The 18884-nt window shown below is 41.2% G+C and overlaps 2 protein-coding genes across 10 annotated transcripts in view; both read right to left on the reverse strand.

Annotated features, from left to right (window-relative positions):
• Positions 1-18884, reverse strand: part of vgll2a (vestigial-like family member 2a) — a 261801-nt gene that overhangs the window by 102251 nt on the left and 140666 nt on the right. The window lies entirely within an intron of this gene.
• The window catches only part of afdna (afadin, adherens junction formation factor a), a 129717-nt gene that overhangs the window by 29539 nt on the left and 81294 nt on the right, over positions 1-18884 (reverse strand). For all 9 annotated transcript variants that reach the window (XM_084000675.1, XM_084000680.1, XM_084000673.1 and 6 more), the window contains 4 exons: positions 18531-18611; positions 4833-4898; positions 4654-4727; positions 804-922 (listed from right to left, as the gene is read on the reverse strand). In XM_084000675.1, coding sequence (XP_083856801.1) covers positions 804-922; positions 4654-4727; positions 4833-4898; positions 18531-18611 — 340 coding nt within the window. The remainder of the gene's footprint in view (positions 1-803; positions 923-4653; positions 4728-4832; positions 4899-18530; positions 18612-18884) is intronic.

Genomic DNA, 18884 nt, shown 5'->3' on the forward strand with positions numbered 1-18884 from the left:
ATCATCAGCAGCAGCAAAATCACTGACATTAACTAATAGTGGAAACAACAATCGTCCATTCATCACAGCTCTGGAGCATAAAAGGCTGCAGCTTCTGGAAGCGAAGTGGCGTTTAATTTAGTAAAGTAAGATTTAGAGTTAAAATACAGATTTTACTTCTGTTATTCAGCATTAAAAGGTGCAGCTAATGATTATTTTCATTATTAATTAAAGTTAATTCATCTAAGTGGCAAAAACGATGCCCTATAATCATGTGTAGTTTTATTTCTAATAATAATAACCATGAAAAAAAGTTATTTAAAAGTTTTCCGTCTAATGAATATTCAACCAACAGCTTTGTATATGATTATTAAACTCTATTCACATGACAAAGTGATAAACAGATGGATTAATATGATAAAAACAAGACAGAACTTCATCAAATAATAATAATAACCATGAAAAAACCATGAAAAAAGTTATTTAAAAGTTTTCCGTCTAATGAATATTCAACCAACAGCTCTTTATATGATTATTAAACTCTATTCACATGACAGAGTGATAAACAGATGGATTAATATGATGAAAACAAGACACAACTTCATCTAATCTGTAATTTTTACTGAACAAATACTGAGCAACGACAGAAAAACACAAAGTTCTTCCAAAATCAGGAGGAAAAGAATCAATAAAATATAAAAAAGGATTCACTTTAAAAGTCTAAATGAGTGTGTGTGTGTGTGTGTGTGTGTGTGTGTGTGTGTGTGTGTGTGTGTGTGTGTGTGTGTGTGTGTGTGTGTGTGTGTGTGTGTGTTGGCTCTCACCTCTCTGCATCATGGGGCTCGGCTGGTTGAGCAGCGTGGCCAGTCCGTGGTAAATGGCGCCTTGTTTGGCGACTTCCAGAGTCACGACTGAGCCCGTCCTCGTCATCAGCTCGGCCGCCCTGAGAGAGGGAGGGAGAGAGAGAGAGAGAGAGAGAGAGAGAGAGAGAGAGAGAGAGAGAGAGAGAGAGAGAGAGAGAGAAACATGAAGTTGTGACTCATATAAACAAGTAGATTAATTCTCTCTGTTGTGCAGGAAATTAACGATAAAACACCTGGTGAATATTTAAAATCCTCCTGTTTCAGTGTCAGTGAGGGAAAACAGTCGTCAGAAACACCACGATACAATGTTGTTATCACGATATTGCAATATTGTGATATGCTGAGTATTGTTATATCAAATATCACGATATATAGCAACTTTTTCAGCTGCAAAAGATGCCAACATACTTAAAAAGGAGAATTCGGGCCATTTTTGACCCCTAAACTGTAGTCACTCACCTCAGATAGCCTAACTCTGAAAGATCCTCGAATAATAATAATATAGGGATGTCACAATTACTTGTTTTCACAATTAATTGCGGCATTAAACACCACAATTAATTAATCATAAAGATTATGTTGGAAACACAGAGGCAGATGTGGCGCCAAAGTAAAGGTAAATGTAAGAAATACTGGTCCATTTACCGTAACGTAACGTCCACTATATCTCTGACCGTTTATTAAAATCACAACTCTGAGTCGTTCGTTACGTTGATTAAAAAACACCGGTGACGACTCCACGCGCTTCTGAAACGAGCGAGTTAAATAAATAAACGAGGAGACCTTCAGTGTGACCCGTAGGCAGCGGAGGATTAAAGTCACCACCGTCGCTGCCAGAGACTCACTTCGCTCTAATTTGGGTTCAATCCTGCTGCTGTGTCACACACACACACACACACACACACACACACACACACACACACACACACACACACACACACACACACACACACACACACACACACACACACACACACACACACACACACACACACACACACACTAGTTCCTGCAGCAGCCACATGTGCACTGAGCTTTAACCAAATCCTTTAAACAGGCGAAGGGCAGATCACAGGAGGTGAACGAGCCGAGAGTCTGATTCACCTCGATTTGATTTGATTGGACGTAAAAATCCACAATTAGAGAAATCGCAAACGTGAACTTCAACCTGCTGCACGTGTGTGTGTGTGTGTGTGTGTGTGTGTGTGTGTGTGTGTGTGTGTGTGTGTGTGTGTGTGTGTGATCAGCTGATCGACCTGCAGTCACACTGATTCACCCTCCTGTCGTCCTTCTGGGTCAAACTGACCCAATCTTTTCCCTTCCTTCTTTCCTTCCTTTCTCTCTTCCTTCTTTCCACAATCCTTTTTCCCTTCCTTCTTTCCCTTCGTCCTTACTTCTTCTTCCTTCCTCTTTTGATCCAATTGACCCTCCATCTTTCTTTCCTTCCTTTTTCCCTTCTTTCTTCCTTCTTCCTTCCTAGAACGAATCTGTTCCCTTTCCTTCCATCTTTCTTTCCTTCCTTTTTCCCTTCCTTCTTTCCTCCCATCTTTCCCTTTGTCCTTCCTTCTTTCCTCCCTTTCTCTCTTCCTTCTTTCCACAATCCTTCCTTCCTTCCTTCCTTCCTTCCCTTCGTCCTTACTTCTTCTTCCTTCCTCTTTTGATCCAACTGACCCTCCATCTTTCTTTCCTACTTCTTTCCCTTCTTTCTTCCTTCTTCCTTCCTAGAACAGATCTGTTCCCTCCCTCCATCTTTCTTTCCTTCCTCTTTCCCTTCCTTCTTTCCTCCCATCTTTCCCTTTGTCCTTCCTTCTTTCCTTCCTTCCTTTCTCCCTTCCTTCTTTCCACAATCCTTTTTCCCTTCCTACCTTCCTTCCTTCCTTCGTCCTTACTTCTTCTTCCTTCTTCTTTTGATCCAATTGACCCTCCATATTTCTTTCCTTCCTTTTTCCCTTCCTTCTTTCCTCCCATCTTTCCCTTTGTCCTTCCTTCTTTCCTCCCTTTCTCCCTTCCTTCTCTCCACAATCCTTTTTCCCTTCCTTCCTTCCCTCCCTTCGTCCTTGCTTCTTCTTCCTTTGATCCAATTGACCCTCCATCTTTCTTTCCTTCCTTTTTCCCTTCCTTCTTTCCCTTCTTTCTTCCTTCCTAGAACGAATCTGTTCCTTCCTGCCTTCCTTCATTCCCCTCCTTCCTTACTTCTTTCCCTTCCTTCCTTGACCCAGGTGGACAACAGGAGGTTTAATATAAATCCACTCTGACCTCGTCGAAGCTGAAATAACTAGATTAATGTGAACGGGGCGTCGGCCGCTGCTGTTTCCAAAACAGCAGTGGAAACTCTTTTTTTTTTTTTACGAGTACGACTGGGACACGACCGAACCTCAGGATGTTTTTAGTTTCTTTTCCCCATGATGTTGTGGTGATCTGATGATGTCACCGCTGAGCCATAAATAAGGTTGCTTTTCAAAATAAGAGCTGGAAAATTAAGAGTTTCATTTGCATCACCACCTCACGGTCGTAAATATGTCGTGTGGCGGTTCGGTGGCTGAACGACGTCGTGATTAAACTGAGATGGTTTGAGTTTAATCTGAATTTGTCAGATGGGAATTTCCAGATTTCTAATCGTCAGATCCAGATCCAGATCAAGAACCAGAGGTCGTTCAGTCGGTCTGATGTGTAGGAACATTGTACATTGTGTAGGAATTACTCCCATCTAGCGTTGCGGTTGTATATCGCAAGCAGCAACTCAATCGTATTTTTCATGCTGCATTCACGTGAAATTGGGCAGACAGCAGGCGGACGACAAGTGGTCCGTCAGCACGAGGCAAAACAATACACATATTGTTTACCTGACCCACGTTTTACCGGCTTTCTCTCAACTTCTGTGACTAAAATGACATCTGGTTTGTTATCGACGGCCGTCTGCCCGACTGCAGGTGAATGCAGCATCAGTGTAACGCTCCAATCCTCCTCACTGCGTTACCGCGGTGACTTTTCACAGACGCCACCTCGACCTGAGCCGACAGCTCCGGTGTCTCCGCTGAGTTTCCGTGGTTTCCTACCACCATGCTGCCACTGAACATAAAAACATGGCGACACCACATGGCAGCAGCACCGAGCTTACCCGCTCCATGGAGATATGAGTGATATGAACGGTGAATTCAGAGCTGAAAGGAACACTTCAGTTTGTTGATGGGGGGATTACTGGTTAAAGCAGAAGTGAGTGATATATCTGCTTTAATATAAGTCTTAAATAGTTATATCTTCCGACAGCAATCACTTACATAGAGTGTTTGGTCTGAAACACGGGTCTGTCAGTCCCTCTGCTCTGCTCTGAGTCGAGGAGAAAACATTTATCGTATCCTACAGTTTTTATCCAATGAGGAGAGAGAACGGCATGCAGGGCTGTGTGTGCAGCCAAGGGACGCCGTGAATGTGGTGACGTAGCGACTCGTGTTTTTCCGACCTGTTAAGTCGTACCAGTTCGATCTGGTACGAGTTCACCGGTCGGAAGTTACGAGTGGCTGTTATAGTGACTTTCACCGGTAAAACAGGTCGGAAAAACACGAGTGGGTTGCCTGGAACGCTACAAAGTCGTAAGTTGTGACTTGAAGCTGTAATTTACGATTTCAAAAGCCTGCCTGGAACGCAGCATTAGAAAACGACCGGACCACTTACTTCTGCTTTAATGAAAAACAGACTTTTGAACGAAATAATCGATTTTCGTGAATAGATAACAGGAGAAGTTACACAATGTCCCTTTAATAAACATGAATCTGTGTGTTTTTGTAGTTTTTGTTGTTGTAGTTGTTGTTACCTCTCCTGTGACAGTCCCACTAGGCTCCGCCCATCAACGCTCAGCAGCTGGTCACCTGCAGCCAGTCGCCCGTCCTGCACACACACACACACACACACACACACACACAGAGAGAGGATGAGTCAGTGTGTTTACGCTCGTCTTCTTTCTCCTCAGTCAGTGTCTCTGTCTGTTCTCACCATGTCAGCTGCTCCGCCCTTGACAACCGACTTGATGTAGATCCCCAACTTCTCCTGACCAGCACCCTGAGAGGGGGAGGGGGAAGGAGGGAGAGAGGAGGGAAGGAGAGAGGGAGAGAGAGAGGAGGGAAGGAGAGGGGGAGAGAGAGGAAAAGTGTAAGAAAGAGAGATAGAGTGAGAGAGAGGAGGGGGAAAGTTAGAGAGAGGAATAGAGTGAGGGAAAGAAGGGGGAAGGGATAGAGAGAGATGAGAGAGAAAAGAGGGGGAGAGAAAGAGGAGAAAGAGAGAGAAGAAAGAAAGGAAAGATAGAGAAAAGAGAGACAAGATGGAGAGAGAAAGAGAAAGAAGAGAGAGAAGAGAGAGAAAGAGAAGATGGAGAGAAAAAAGAGAGAAAAGATAGAAGAGAGAAAAGGAGAGGAGAGATAGAAGAGATAGAGACAAAGAGAGAAAAGATAGAAGAGAAGAGAGAAAAGGAGAAAGAAAAGATAGAAGAGAGAAAAGATAGAAGAGAAGAGGGAAAAAGAGAAAGAAAAGATAGAGAAGAGAGAAAAAGAGATTAAGATGGAGAGAGAGAGAAAAAGAGAGAAAAGATAGAAGAGAGAAAAAGAGAAAGAAAAGATAGAAGACAAGAGAGAAAAGATAGAAGAGAAGAGAGAAAAAGAGAAAGAAAAGATAGAAGAGAAGAGAGAAAAATAGAAAGAAAAGAGAGAAGAGAAGAGAGAAAAAGAGAGAGAGAAGATGGAGAGAGAGAGAAAAAGAGAGAAAAGATAGAAGAGAGAAAAAGAGAAAGAAAAGATAGAAGACAAGAGAGAAAAGATAGAAGAGAAGAGAGAAAAAGAGAGAGAAAAGAGAGAAGAGAAGAGAGAAAAAGAGAAAGAAAAGATAGAAGAGAAGAGAGAAAAAGAGAAAGAAAAGAGAAGAGAGAAAAAGACAGAAAAGATAGAAGAGATAGAGAAAAAGAGGGAGAGAGAGAAGAGAGAAAGGGAGAGAAAAGAGAGAGAAAAAGATAGAAGAGAAGAGAGAAAAAGAGAGAAAAGATAGAGAAAAAGAGGGAGAGAGAAGAGAGAAAGGGAGAGATAGAGATGGAGGGATGGGGGCAGAGAAAAAGAGATTTAATATTTCATGTTCAGCAGCACAAAGGGAAACAACATTACAACACACAAACACTCACTCATCCATCCATGTAAACTAAAATATAAAACACTTTTCACATCGTCATCATCTATTACACTCTATGTGTGTAACCATGACGACGTCTCTCTCCTTATCTCATTCATAAATCCATGGTAGACGCAGCAGCAGAGTACGATTCCTCCAGGAATTTATCAGGGTTTATACAGGAATCTTGAAGTTAATTCTAATACCTTTTTAAGACTTTTTCAATACTTCACCGCCATCAGTGACACTTTTAACTCAACAGTTTTAGTTTGTGATAAAGACTCTAGACCACTATGATACAACAGAATTCAAAATAGGCTGGGATAATAAATAAAAGGCAAAGTTTATCAAAAAAACATTGCTCCACTCTTTAAAAAAAAAAAACAACAACAACAATCTTCTTTTCTTTTTTATGTACCGGTTCATCTTTGTTTTTTAATAAAATGAATAAATTCACACACTTTCACAATGTTTTTTAGGACTCAAACTCTTGGACAGCTAATTCAGAAAAAATACCTTCAAAATTTAAGACTTTATAAAGTCGTGAAAAGACTTTTTAATACTTTTTAAGGGTCTTAATTTTCCCCAAATTGATTTATCACCTTTTAATACTTTTCAAGACCCCGCGGATACCCTGTTTATATTTAAAAAAAAAAACACACACACACTTTTACACTCGGACCTGTCGACAAGGTCACTGACACACACACACAGACACACACACTACACACACTGTTTCCTGCTTTACACACTCGTTTTTCCTCCCTCCATCACCGTTTGCTGCCAAAACAATCAAATCTGCCGCTTTTTATTTATTTAATGTCAAAATAAAACCCCCCAAAAAAACCAAATCCTTTCTTTACGGAGCAACAAAGAGCCGAGACGCAGCAGAGTCACTGTGTGTGTCTGTCTGTGCATGTGTGTGTGTGTTAGTGTGTGTCTGTCTGTGCATGTGTGTGTGGTTTCTCTGTGAAGTGGTGAGTCGGTCCGCAGCGCTGGCGTGACATCAGATGCATCGCACACTTTTCTCTCTCTCTGTCTCTCTGTCTCTCTCTCTCCACCATCTTGACATGTTTATCCTCGAGGAGTTTGTGCAACAGCAGAAAGAAGCTGAAACCAGACAAATATTTCAGAAATCCCTCTTTTTCTCTCCGTCTTTCCCTCTCAACACGGAGGGGAAAACTCGGAGCAGAACAAGACGACAGCAACAACAGCGAGCGGTGGCTGTGTGATTACTTGCAGACTGGGTTGTGAGTTTTAAAAGCAGCAGGTTCCTGAGAGGAACCAGAGCTGCGGAGCTTTGAAACTAAAGTCTATAAAAGTTTCTCTATAAAACTCCTGATTGCTTCGTCAGATCTGGCAACGCAACGCAGCACAGGTGGAGGTTTAGTTTAGTTTAGTTTTACACTCGCAGGTTAAACGGCTTCGACTGTTTTAACATCAGGATGTTTATTTAATCAGCTGCTGCTAACGAGAAGAACGACGGGTTTATAGTTTCATCCTCTTAATGCACTGAAATGTTTTTATTTATTTATTAAAGAGTCACTTTGATGTCCAAAATAAGGTGGTTTTATGAGCAGACCTGGTATGTTAATGTTAATGGTATCAAAAGTTCAGGTTTTTTTTTGCAGTGGACGGACGCCAAAACTTCAAAAGCCTCAAATAAAAAAGTAGTTTAATGTGTTTTTTCTGTCAGTAGATGAGACTGAAAAGCAGCAGGAACAACTGTTGAACCACAGGTACAAAAATGCGACCGAGGTGAGTAGCAGGAAACTGATCAAACAGATGGATTAATTAACTAAAAAATTACATTTTGTTTCACTTAAGATTAACCTTAACCTGGAAACCCTTTGATTTACAGGCTGTTAATTACGTGATAATGTCAACAAATAACGGCCAATTTCATAGTAATGTCATGTTTTTCATAAAGGCAAAAGGTCACACATGCTTTTCATGAATTTTTCTCCACCAAGTCCTTGCAATTGACTGTTATTTCTGGGCTATTTCTATGCAATCAATCGTTATTTCTTGGCTATGCATCGCTATGAAATTGGCCGTTGCTTCTAGGCTATTTCTAGACAATATCATGTTATTAATGGCCTGTAAATTAAAGGGTTACCATCAAACTTCCTGTTTGCTAGCTTGTAATAATGACGACAATGGAGAGACCCCAAGGAGTTTGCTTTTGGTTATAAAAGTGAGTCTCATACTAATGTGGATGGATCTACGTTACCCACACTTGTTAATGGGTCCATTTTCGATAAATATATCGTTTTGTCTTTATATTATTTAGTGGTCGACTCGCCCAGCATTTCCTAGTTTCGGTTTCCCTCATGGGAATAACAGAACTACGGCGGTATCTGATCGTCTTCGAACCTCCGACTTTCGTTCTTGATCAATAAAATAATTCTTGGCAAATGCAAAGTAAAACCATGTACATCAGTCATATGATCTTTGTTACTGAATGACTGCTCAAATTTCTAATTCTTATTCTTAAACTTATAAGAAAATGATAAAAAAAAAAGTTCAAACGTCATGTGATCCAACGGACCTCACTGCGATATAAAAATCCTAATTTGCAGCACAAACTTCTTATTCTCAACTCTTTTTTTTCGAAGATTCTGCTCCACAATAATAATAATAATAAACTTATTATGCCCCTGTTGACTGTGTGTCGTGTTGATCGGTGACTTCCTGCAACAGGAAATAACTTCTCAATGAGCGGGAAAAAATAAAAAATAAAGACAAAGTTCAAACAGGTTCAAACCGATCAGCTCTTTTTTAAAAATCACAATGAGCTTTGTGTGTGTCGCCCTCTTTTCTCCTCTCCATGAAACAAACACATTCTTGGGCTTTTTTCACACTGTGGCGCATATTTCTACCAAATGAAGTATGAAGTATCGTTTCCTGCATTACTTGCATTTTTTTATATCGTTGTTGCCACGGCGGCGGTCGGACCGATCACTTACAATCACTGAACTGTTCCTAAAAGTTCGTCCACTGAGGCCTCGTTGAGTTTTGAGGGTTTTTTCATCCATCTATTTTCTATTTATTAACGACGTGAATGGAGCAGAACAGAGAGACTCATTCTGCATCTGTCACCACATCCATCAAGGCCTTTTAAAACTATTTGACCCACAATGCATCTGTGATAATGAGGCCTGGATTCATGCAGGCACGAACTTCCTGCGAGTGACATTAAGAGAGGAGCAGTGAATCACTGTTGACGGCTTTATGTCTGTTGTACATTACACAGAGCGACGTTAAGGAGCCACAGCTTCATCATGAGTGGGTGGGGTGGGGGGGTGGGGGGGTTTGGGGGGGCGACCGAGGCGCCGCAGACACTAGAGGGGATTTCCTGAACCCTGAACCCCCCCGGCGGCGTTTAAACAAGTTAACAAGGACGGGGTTCAGAGAGGCCACGAGTTCTTCTGTGCATCAGCAAAAAAAAAAAAAAAAAAACTACTGTAAATGTGAACATGACAGTAGCAGCCATGTTTCCCTCCACACGTTTTTATTTGCAGTAAACAATATGGCATTAAAAACTCCTTCTGGAAACAGTACAATTTGATTATCATGAATTACGGTCGATCTCATCGTATTTTCTCTCGATCGATACAAAGTTACTGCAACAAATGCTGATGGAAACAGTTCTTTGCAGGATAAATGTGAGTTGCGATTGTGTTTTATGTCAATTCCGCTTCGTAACAGCACACAACGTCATTACGCACGGCTTTTTATTCGATTTAAAGGTCTCAGATGGAAACGCAACTTGAACCGGCGTTATTCGCATTTATATTTTTATCGATATTTAGATAATTCGATGGAAACATGGTTAGTGGCGATGTTTCCCTCCACTTGTCAATAGAATCATCTGAAGATCGCTCAAAATACCAGTGCATGGGGCGGTGTTTAGCTCAGTTGGTAGAGCACCTGCCCCATGTGTAGAGGCTGTAGTCCTCGCTGCAGGCGGCCCCGGTTCGAGTCCCGCGTCGGACGGCCCTATCCTGCGTGTCATTCCCCCCCTCTCTGCCTCCCATTTCCTGTCACACTCTGAACTGTCCTATCTAATAAAGGCATGAAAAGCCAAAAATATATATACTTTAAAAAAAATACCAGTGCATTTCCATCTACGAGCTTTCGAAATTAAAATCCGTGCGTAACGACGTCGCACGCTGTTTTGCGATCAAACTGGTGCATCAAATACAAGGTGTTTCCATTAATTTTTGCACTGAAACACAAAAAAACAAATGTGCACAAGCCAAAAGTGTGACGAGCCGTTGGAGTCATTGCCTTGGAAACCACTGACCGATACGATCGCCAGCGTTTCCTCAAACACAGATCACATCTAGCAACAAGTTATAACAGTTCTTATGTGCCAACTAACTGCGACATACCGAGCGATCATCAGAAGACGGCGGCTTGAAACCTGTTCTGGGAGATCGTGGTTGAAAGACACTTCAGGAAAAGCTTGTGTCCCGTTGTGTCTTCGAAAAGCCAGAAATACGTCGCAAAATTGATGTAAAACCTGATCGCCATTCACGTTTAATTGGCAAAGAACTGCTTCCATCAACTTCTATCGCATAGTAAACCTTTGATCGATCGAGAGTAAATCCGTTGAGGTCAACAGGACAAACTTGTTGTCGATATTCAGTCTGCAATTAACATCATACAGTTGATATTTACATACATGTTAAACTCTTTAAGTGTCATTTATGGAGCTAGTAAATACAAATTAAACTGTCAAAGTTGCCTCCATTGATTACAAAGTGACACGCAAGGAAATATTCCACCTTAAAGGTCTCGACCCGGATTATTTACTCGTTAATTACCGACGGAAAACCGAAGTCCTTTCATTAGTCACTCACTCACGACGAGACGGTTCATATAGTAGGTGGAAAATCTTACATGGCAAAGACTGGAAGTACCAGAGAGTTGAACATATGAATACCAAAAGAAAAGACAAAGTCAATTAAAAATTAAACATTAACTGATGTATTTAAGAAATAAAAATGATGATATGTCAATTTATTTATGGTCATATTTTTTAATTGAATTTCACTTAGTTATACCAATATTTCATTATTATTCTATTCCCATTGGTCCTCACCTTTGCTTTTGTAAATGTCTTTATTCTACTGTGTTCAAGCAAACTCTCAGTACAGTTTGTGAATTCGTGCAGATGAGGACATTTTAAACCACATGAGTGAATATCCAGTGGCTTTGTTGGTTTATAATAATCCGATTGATTGAGTGATGCTGCAGAACAAAGAGTTTCTGTCGAGCAGGACGAGCTTGTTGAAACTTGTGCACGACTTCACAGTTGAACTGGTAGCCGACGCCGGGGCGTTGGGTCAAAGTGGAACCAGATGTGGTCACAAAACATCCTCAAACGGATCAACATGAAAACATCTGTAACAAGCCTGTGCGTTTATGGACGTTGAGTGAAACAGCTGGAACGCCTCAGACACTTTTAACTGCTCTTTAAAAACCAGAAAGAGCCCCGACACGACAAATCAAGCGCACCACCTTAAAGCTGCCAGACCTGTATGAAGAGCGGAGAGAGAGAAGAGAAGAGAAGAGGCCCGAGGGCTTCGTCAAACAAGCTCGCCACGACGGACCTGATGGAAAAATGTCGTGACTTTTAACTCCTGAACATCTCCGTACACGCTGTACTGCTCTGTTAAACGCAAACATCTGTCGCCCAGGAAACAATTAAAACACAAACAAGGGCTAAAAATCACTCAAGAATGAAATAATAAACAGGGCTGAATTGAGTTTTGATGATAAAATATATTTATAGATTGAAATAATGATGATGCTTTTTGACATTTACTGCCATGCAGGACATAGTAAGTAGAGTAAAACCCACTTGTTAATGTGTCTTTAATGATTCATAATGTAAATATCATGTCATTTTGTATAACTGTAATGGTTGTTCTTCTGTTTTTTTTAATCTATTTTATTTGATCCCTACAGTAAAGTGTCGTTAGGTGACTTGAAAGGCACTTACCACAATAAATATATCACTAGGTCTATAAATTGTCAGATAATGATGAAAAATGTCCGTCATAGTGTCTTTAAATGCCTCGTTTTATCAGATCAACTGTCTAATAACTAAAAATATTCCTTTGCGATGATATGTAACAGGAAAAAAGAAATAGAAATCTTCACATCTGAGGAGCAGGAACAGGTAAAACTGACCCGCACAATGAAATGTAAACTAAAAACGATTAATAAATAAACAAATTGAGGGAAACCAGTGCAAAGACCTTGAGACAGAGACGCTGCAAATTACACAACACATCGTCCGTCAGTGTTTCCAGAGTCAGAGTGATGTGACAGTTTTCTCTAACGTGAGCAGCAGCAGCAGCAGCAGAGTGGAGAGCAGCTGCTGATGAAGCAGGCTGGCAGCTCACCAAGATTACAGCTTACAGCGCAAGCACATGTCAACCTGCTCTCTGGAGCCTTATGAGGTTATAAACCACTTATCTGGGAGAGGTTATTTAAAAAACCACAGGCGCCCACACACACACACACACACACACACACACACAGGTATCTATAGAGTCATGATGTCGGTGGATGAAGACACTCAGGAATGTGTTGATTGACGTCTTTTTTTTACTTTTACTCTTTGAATTTTCAGCCGTTGTGACTGACGTTTGTGTGTGAAGAGGTTGAGGATTAAAACGACCACGGAGTAAAAATTTACAGCACTGATTTACTACTTCTCCATTTACAGATGTTTCAGATGACACGTGACAGATGTGTTGCTGCATATTTTCTACGTTTGCACCAGGCGTTCAGTTTCTGAGACTGACTGAGACCTTTTAGAAATCCTGTTTTTAGTCGTGTGAAGTGAAGCACCACAGACTTCCAGCTTCCTGATTGGTTCTCATCATCGTCAGCCCTTTAATTACCAGAGGTGAAACCACCTGGATAACAAAGTGTTTCTAATCTTTGGGTTGGACAACTGTCGCCTGGGCAGAAAAGGTTTTAATTTTAGAATGAAAAACTGACTGTTTGGACGTTTGCATATATTTGCAGTCATGAATTCACAGTTCACGTTTTTCAGAAACAACATGCTCGTTGTTGTACGCGGATGTGATAACTTTGCTGCTTCACATATTTTTTTTGCCATTTTTACATTATTGAAATCTAAAACTTCAATAAACCAGCTCTTACAAATGTCTCCGTTTTTACCTGCTGCTTCTATAGCTTTAGTTTAACACATCTTTATCATTTGCTCGATGCTTTAAGTTCGATTTTATACATTTTATTTATGTCTAAATGTCTCTGTTGGTTCATTCATGAAGTTAAAATTATAACATCCAACACGATGGAATCAGATTAGTTGTTTTATCTGATAAACAAAACAAGATTAAAGATATAAACTGAGATCATCCTTTGTTCCTTTTTTTTTTGCAACTTTATCCACGAAACTAATCCGGGGGGAAACACAGTTTTCCCACAATTCAGAAACGTACGTCCTCTTTCTGTCAACACGTCTCAATCCACGTTTCACACAACACAACTGAAGCTGCAGGGAAAACGTACTGGTTTAGATTCAGGAGGAACTAAAGGAAAGAAATGCATCTATCTCGTCTTGTTAATTAACAAAACTCATGAATATTCTGATAGTGATATTTTTCTTTTGTTGCATATTGTCGGCTGTAAACTGGCATATCATCTGATATAATGTGTTCTTTTGTTTTAAGAATGGTAGGTAGGTATTATAAGTTTTCTTCATCCTGCTCCTTTTCAATCCTAGGATTGGAACGAATGTGTGTGTGGGAAATAGAGCCGCTGTCCTCTGATAACCCCAGGAAACGTCTACGTTTTAACCTCCACAGTTTGTCCTCTGTGTGTGTGTCTGAGTGTTGAGTGTGTGAAGACGAGAAGACGGCGTTCACTTCGTGTCTCTGTTGTTTCCACACCAAGCTGCCAAAAAACCCTCCACAGATCTGATCTGGTGCCTTCACAACCAGCGCCAAGACGCACAACCGTTCTCTTTGACACACCTAGTAAACACTCCTGACCCGACCGCCGCAGCTTTACAGGAAAGCCTGTCCGTGTGTGTGTGTGTGTGCGGTACATCCTCCCATTGTCCGCGCCCTCACGGGGGGTAAAACGCTCTCATACTATTGTTCCACTTCTGTGTAGCTCGGTTCTATAAGCTAACAAACAAAACGAACATGCACACACACACACACACACAGACACACACTGTGGAAACGTATGGAACAAATGCAGCAAAACGTTCACAAACTAAAAACCTCACAATATAAACCATGAAAACCACTTTTACCAATCCTAGTGTTGAATTCTGCACAATAATCCATTCTCTATTTTTATTTTTTATTAATTTTGACTGCACAGTGCATCATATTGCACATAAATATTGTGATATAAGATAATATTTCTCATTGTAATGCATTTTTACAACGTATTTTAGCAAGTTTATCATGTAAACCTAAGTTAAAGTAACAAAGGTGATGATGTGTAGCTCTATGGTCGATAGAAATCGGATGATAATGAAGAGCAGGTAAGAAGAAGATGAAGCTTTACTGCCATTGCACACAAGTCGACACAACAAACCTTTGTAAACTAAAAGGTCAACTAAAGTAGAAGTAAATTACTGGATTTAAAAAAAAATAAAGTTGGGTTTTGAAGTTTCCTCCTCCTGTTTGATGACATTGTGAAACGCTCTGGTTGTTTCTAATCTGAGCAGAAGGAATGTTCTGGACTTCACAGAAACAGATAAATGAGCAAACGCACCGACACAAGAGGAGGAGGAGGAGGACGAGAGTTTCCTCATCTCCAGCTGACCAGAGGAAAAGACAAACACAAAACCAGCAGCACAAACACACAAGTTTTAAAACAGGGGGTAAAAACCAGCTTTAAAAAACATATTCATCATGTTGAATGTGACGCCGTCGCCAACAACACCGCCGTCGGCTTCGACCACCTGTGACACAATACGGCTATTTATAATCTGACAGGAGCTTTTTGTCCCAGAGAAACAGAGTTCAGATGTTTCCTCAACAACAAACACCTCCTAACCCTCCTCCTCCTCTTCCTCCTCCTCTTTCTAAAACCAACTCCAACATGTCATTCATTCTTATTTCATTTCATTTTTTGCAGCAGAATCCGTCTCATTTAAACTTCAGACTGTTCTCTGTTTCTGTGTTTCTTCTGTGTACTTTCAGTTTAACCATTAAGCAGAAGACAAACAGAGAAGAGGGACGACTGAATCCACACCGGGGGAATATCACACACACGTGTCGATGTGTGAGAAAATTAGGAAATCTGGCCGATCAAGATACAAGCGAAACATTTCCGACATCTTAACCACAACTCACTCACACCTGTCAAGTCATTTTTTTATTCTACTAATTATCTCATCAGATAAAAACCAGTTTGTTTCGTTACCTGCTGCTCGTCTTTCCTTCCCACCACAGAAAACCACATGTTGCTGCTGCTGCTGCTGTCGGTCGTCCACACCGACTGGGACGTCCACCCCGGGACACACACACACACACACACACACACACACACACAAACTGCACACTCTTCAAACTTCAGGGAGGGGTTCAACCTGCTAACGTGCACGGACAAGTCCCCAAAAAAAAAAAAAAAAAACTACAACTACAGCAGCTGGCAGAGATCCATCCAGCTGCACATCAGTGTTTCAAATCACTGTTTACACTTTACACATGGAAAAGTGGGGTGGAAAAAACAAAAAAAAAGGTTGGAAATGTAGCGCGGATCATATTTTTTGGGGGGGAAAAAAATGTGTAAAAAGAAAAAAAATTTAAAATAGGTAAAGGATTAAAGGAGATCTACTAAAAAAGACGTAGTTTTGAGTTGAAATGTTGAAATGTTGAGTAGATTCCAGTGTTCGAGGGTTAAAAATGTTAAAAAGGTAAAAAAAAGAAGGAGATAATAAATAAATTCCTTAAACGTTCCCGAGTGCAGGAAAAATTCCTAACGGCAGCGAGTTTGTGGAGAAACAGAGAGAAAAATGCAGGAGCAGATCCAGAGGTGAAGCGTCGTCGCCGGGGACGACGGCAGCTGGTCAGACTGAGGTGGAGGTGGAGCTGCTGCTGCTGCCGCTCCGACGGGCAAATAACACACACACACACACACTGATCCAGGAACACACCCACACACTGACTGACACTGACAGACACACACACATTAACACACACACACTGAGGGTTATATAACAGGACGGAGCTCAGGCTGCTGTTTGACTAAACTGTCTCTACCTGACGTTCCTAACACACACACACACACACACACAAACGCACTCGCACACTCTCTCTCTCTTTCTCTATCACACACACACATTTGCTCTCTCTCTTTCACACACGCAGACACACACTCTCTATCACACACACACTCTAACTAACTCCCTCTCTCTCTCTTCTTGCCTGTTCTCCTCCTCATTCGCTCCACACAGCTTTGAAAATAAACAGACAGGAGGTTTCCCTCAGTACGTCCTTCCTCTCTCTCTACACACACACACACACACACACACACACGAACATGCACACTACACACACATATACACGCACACAGGGCAACAGGAAACTCACACACACCAGTCTTAAGTCAGAAAACGACGCCCACTTTTCCCCCCAAAACACTCATTAAGAAGCTGCAGCAGAAAAACACGACCACACACAGACACACACACCTGTGTATCAACAACCGACGACATCACCGTCTCTCTGTTCATTGACAATAAGCACACACACACACACAAACACACACACACACTCTCTCCTGTTCCTGCTCTACTTAAAGGAACATTTTTTCTTTTTTTCACGTGTGATGACGTAATGTAACGCTGCAGCCGGAGGGTTTCCTCCTCTCAGGAAGGAAGTGGATGTTTCTCTTCTTTCACCGTTTTTTCAATCAATCAATCAATCAATCAATCAATCAATCAATCAATCAATCAATCAATCAATCAATCAATCAATATCCTTCATTTAACCAGGTAAAAAACTGAGATATAAAACCAATGCAATAACATGATCCGATTGAGCTCAATTCTCCAGTCTTATATTATATTTTAATTGACTTGAATTCCCTCAGACATTTTTTAAATTAAATTAAAATCTGAAGGTGAAACGTCGTGAAGCTGAAGCGGCTAAAAACCTGTTCACACTCTCCTTTATGTTTCATTTCATCCTCCTCAGTTAGAGTCGGCCGATCGCCTCCAACGTGAAATTAAAAAGTGATGATGATGATGATGATGTTGATCCACCCACTCGCGACCGGGTCACATGACGACGAGTCGACGCCTACAGCTTTTTTAATGAACTTGATTAAACACAGTTTTTACCTGCTGCTTCTACAGCTTCAGTTGAACATATCTTTATCTTGATGCTTTAAGTTTCATTTTATACGTTTTATTCATGTATAAATCTCAGTCTCTGTTGGTTCATGAAGTTAAAATTACATCCAACATGATGGAATCAGATTATTTGTCTTATCTACAAATTACTTCATTACTTTCAGCTAATTTGAGGAAGAAATAAAAAGCCTGATGGCTATAGGTAAATAGATTAAAGATATAAAACCGATCATGAGGCAGAAATAAACTGAGAAGCTGCACCCAGATTTGACATCCTGCTTCCTGTCAATCACTTAATCGATTATTATTCCAGCTCATGAGCTCGTTATGTGTAAAAAACAAATGATATGTTTGACTTTTAAGGCCTTAAAACATCTGTAAAACCTGTACGGAGTAGATTTTTAACCGTCCTCTCCACATGAACCACATTTCAACAACTTAAAAATGATCTTTTGATCTGAGTTTGACAAGTTTTCTCTGCAGTACCGACGTTAAACAGCAGGTGGCGCCACCTTGCAGCTCTGACAGTGTTTTATAAGTGGTGCTGATTCTCTTTATGGTCATTTTTCTTGACAAACTGTTGTTGGATGAAACTTATTCTTCATCCTCATTGTCTCTTCTCCTTTAGGCCAAACAGTTAATCCAGTCCGACACAGTGTAAAGTTACTTTTTCACAGTAAAAACAATTGAATTTGCACCGAATAATAGTTGGAGATGCATGAATCTTAATGAACCCGACCGCCCGGTGCACATTCACACTAAAACACTTTGTTCTGCAGGAGCTTCTGTTGTGTCAATAAATAAAACATGTGGACCGACAGCAGCATGACCCCCCCCCATCCTCCACCCCTCCACAGCAGCAGCAGCAGCAGCAGCAGCAAAGTGAACAGAGCAGAGTTTGTGTCCAGGCGTTTCTCTGCAGCGTCGCTGTTTAGTCTCTGAGCCGCCGTCAGACTCAACACTCAAACTCTGTGTGTGTGTGTGTGTGACACACACACACACACGCTGACACACACACACACATTGAAACAAGCCCAACACACTCGACAGCTGCGATGAAAACATCTCCGTTATTTTTTGCATTTCCTGTCAGAAACACATCGATCCACACACACAAACACACTTCACACTTAGACACACACGCACACTTGTTCGAGGTGGCGTTCTCTTACCTTGGCGGCCACGATGCTGAGGCCCATGCCATTGTGCTTCTTCAGGGTTACCGTGACAACCTCCGGGTCCTTCCTCATTGGCTGAGAAGAGAGACGAGACACAGAACAGAAACTTGTGAGTTTAGTTGTTGAAGCCGCTTCGTCTTCGTCTTCTTGTTCTGCTGCTGCTGCGTCGTACGAGCGTCCGAACTGCCTCAGGGAGAAGAAGCTCGACAGTCGACTCTGTGTGTGTGTGTGTCTGTGTGAGTGAGTGAGTGTGTGTGTGTGTTGAGAGGGGAAAAAAAATCGGTGGAGTAAAAAAGAGGGAGGGATGAGAACAGGGAGGGGAGGAATGAAGGAGGGATGAAGGGGAAA

The sequence above is a fragment of the Trachurus trachurus genome (assembly GCF_905171665.1).
Source record: "Trachurus trachurus genome assembly, chromosome: 24".
Classification (NCBI taxonomy): Eukaryota; Metazoa; Chordata; class Actinopteri; order Carangiformes; family Carangidae; genus Trachurus; species Trachurus trachurus.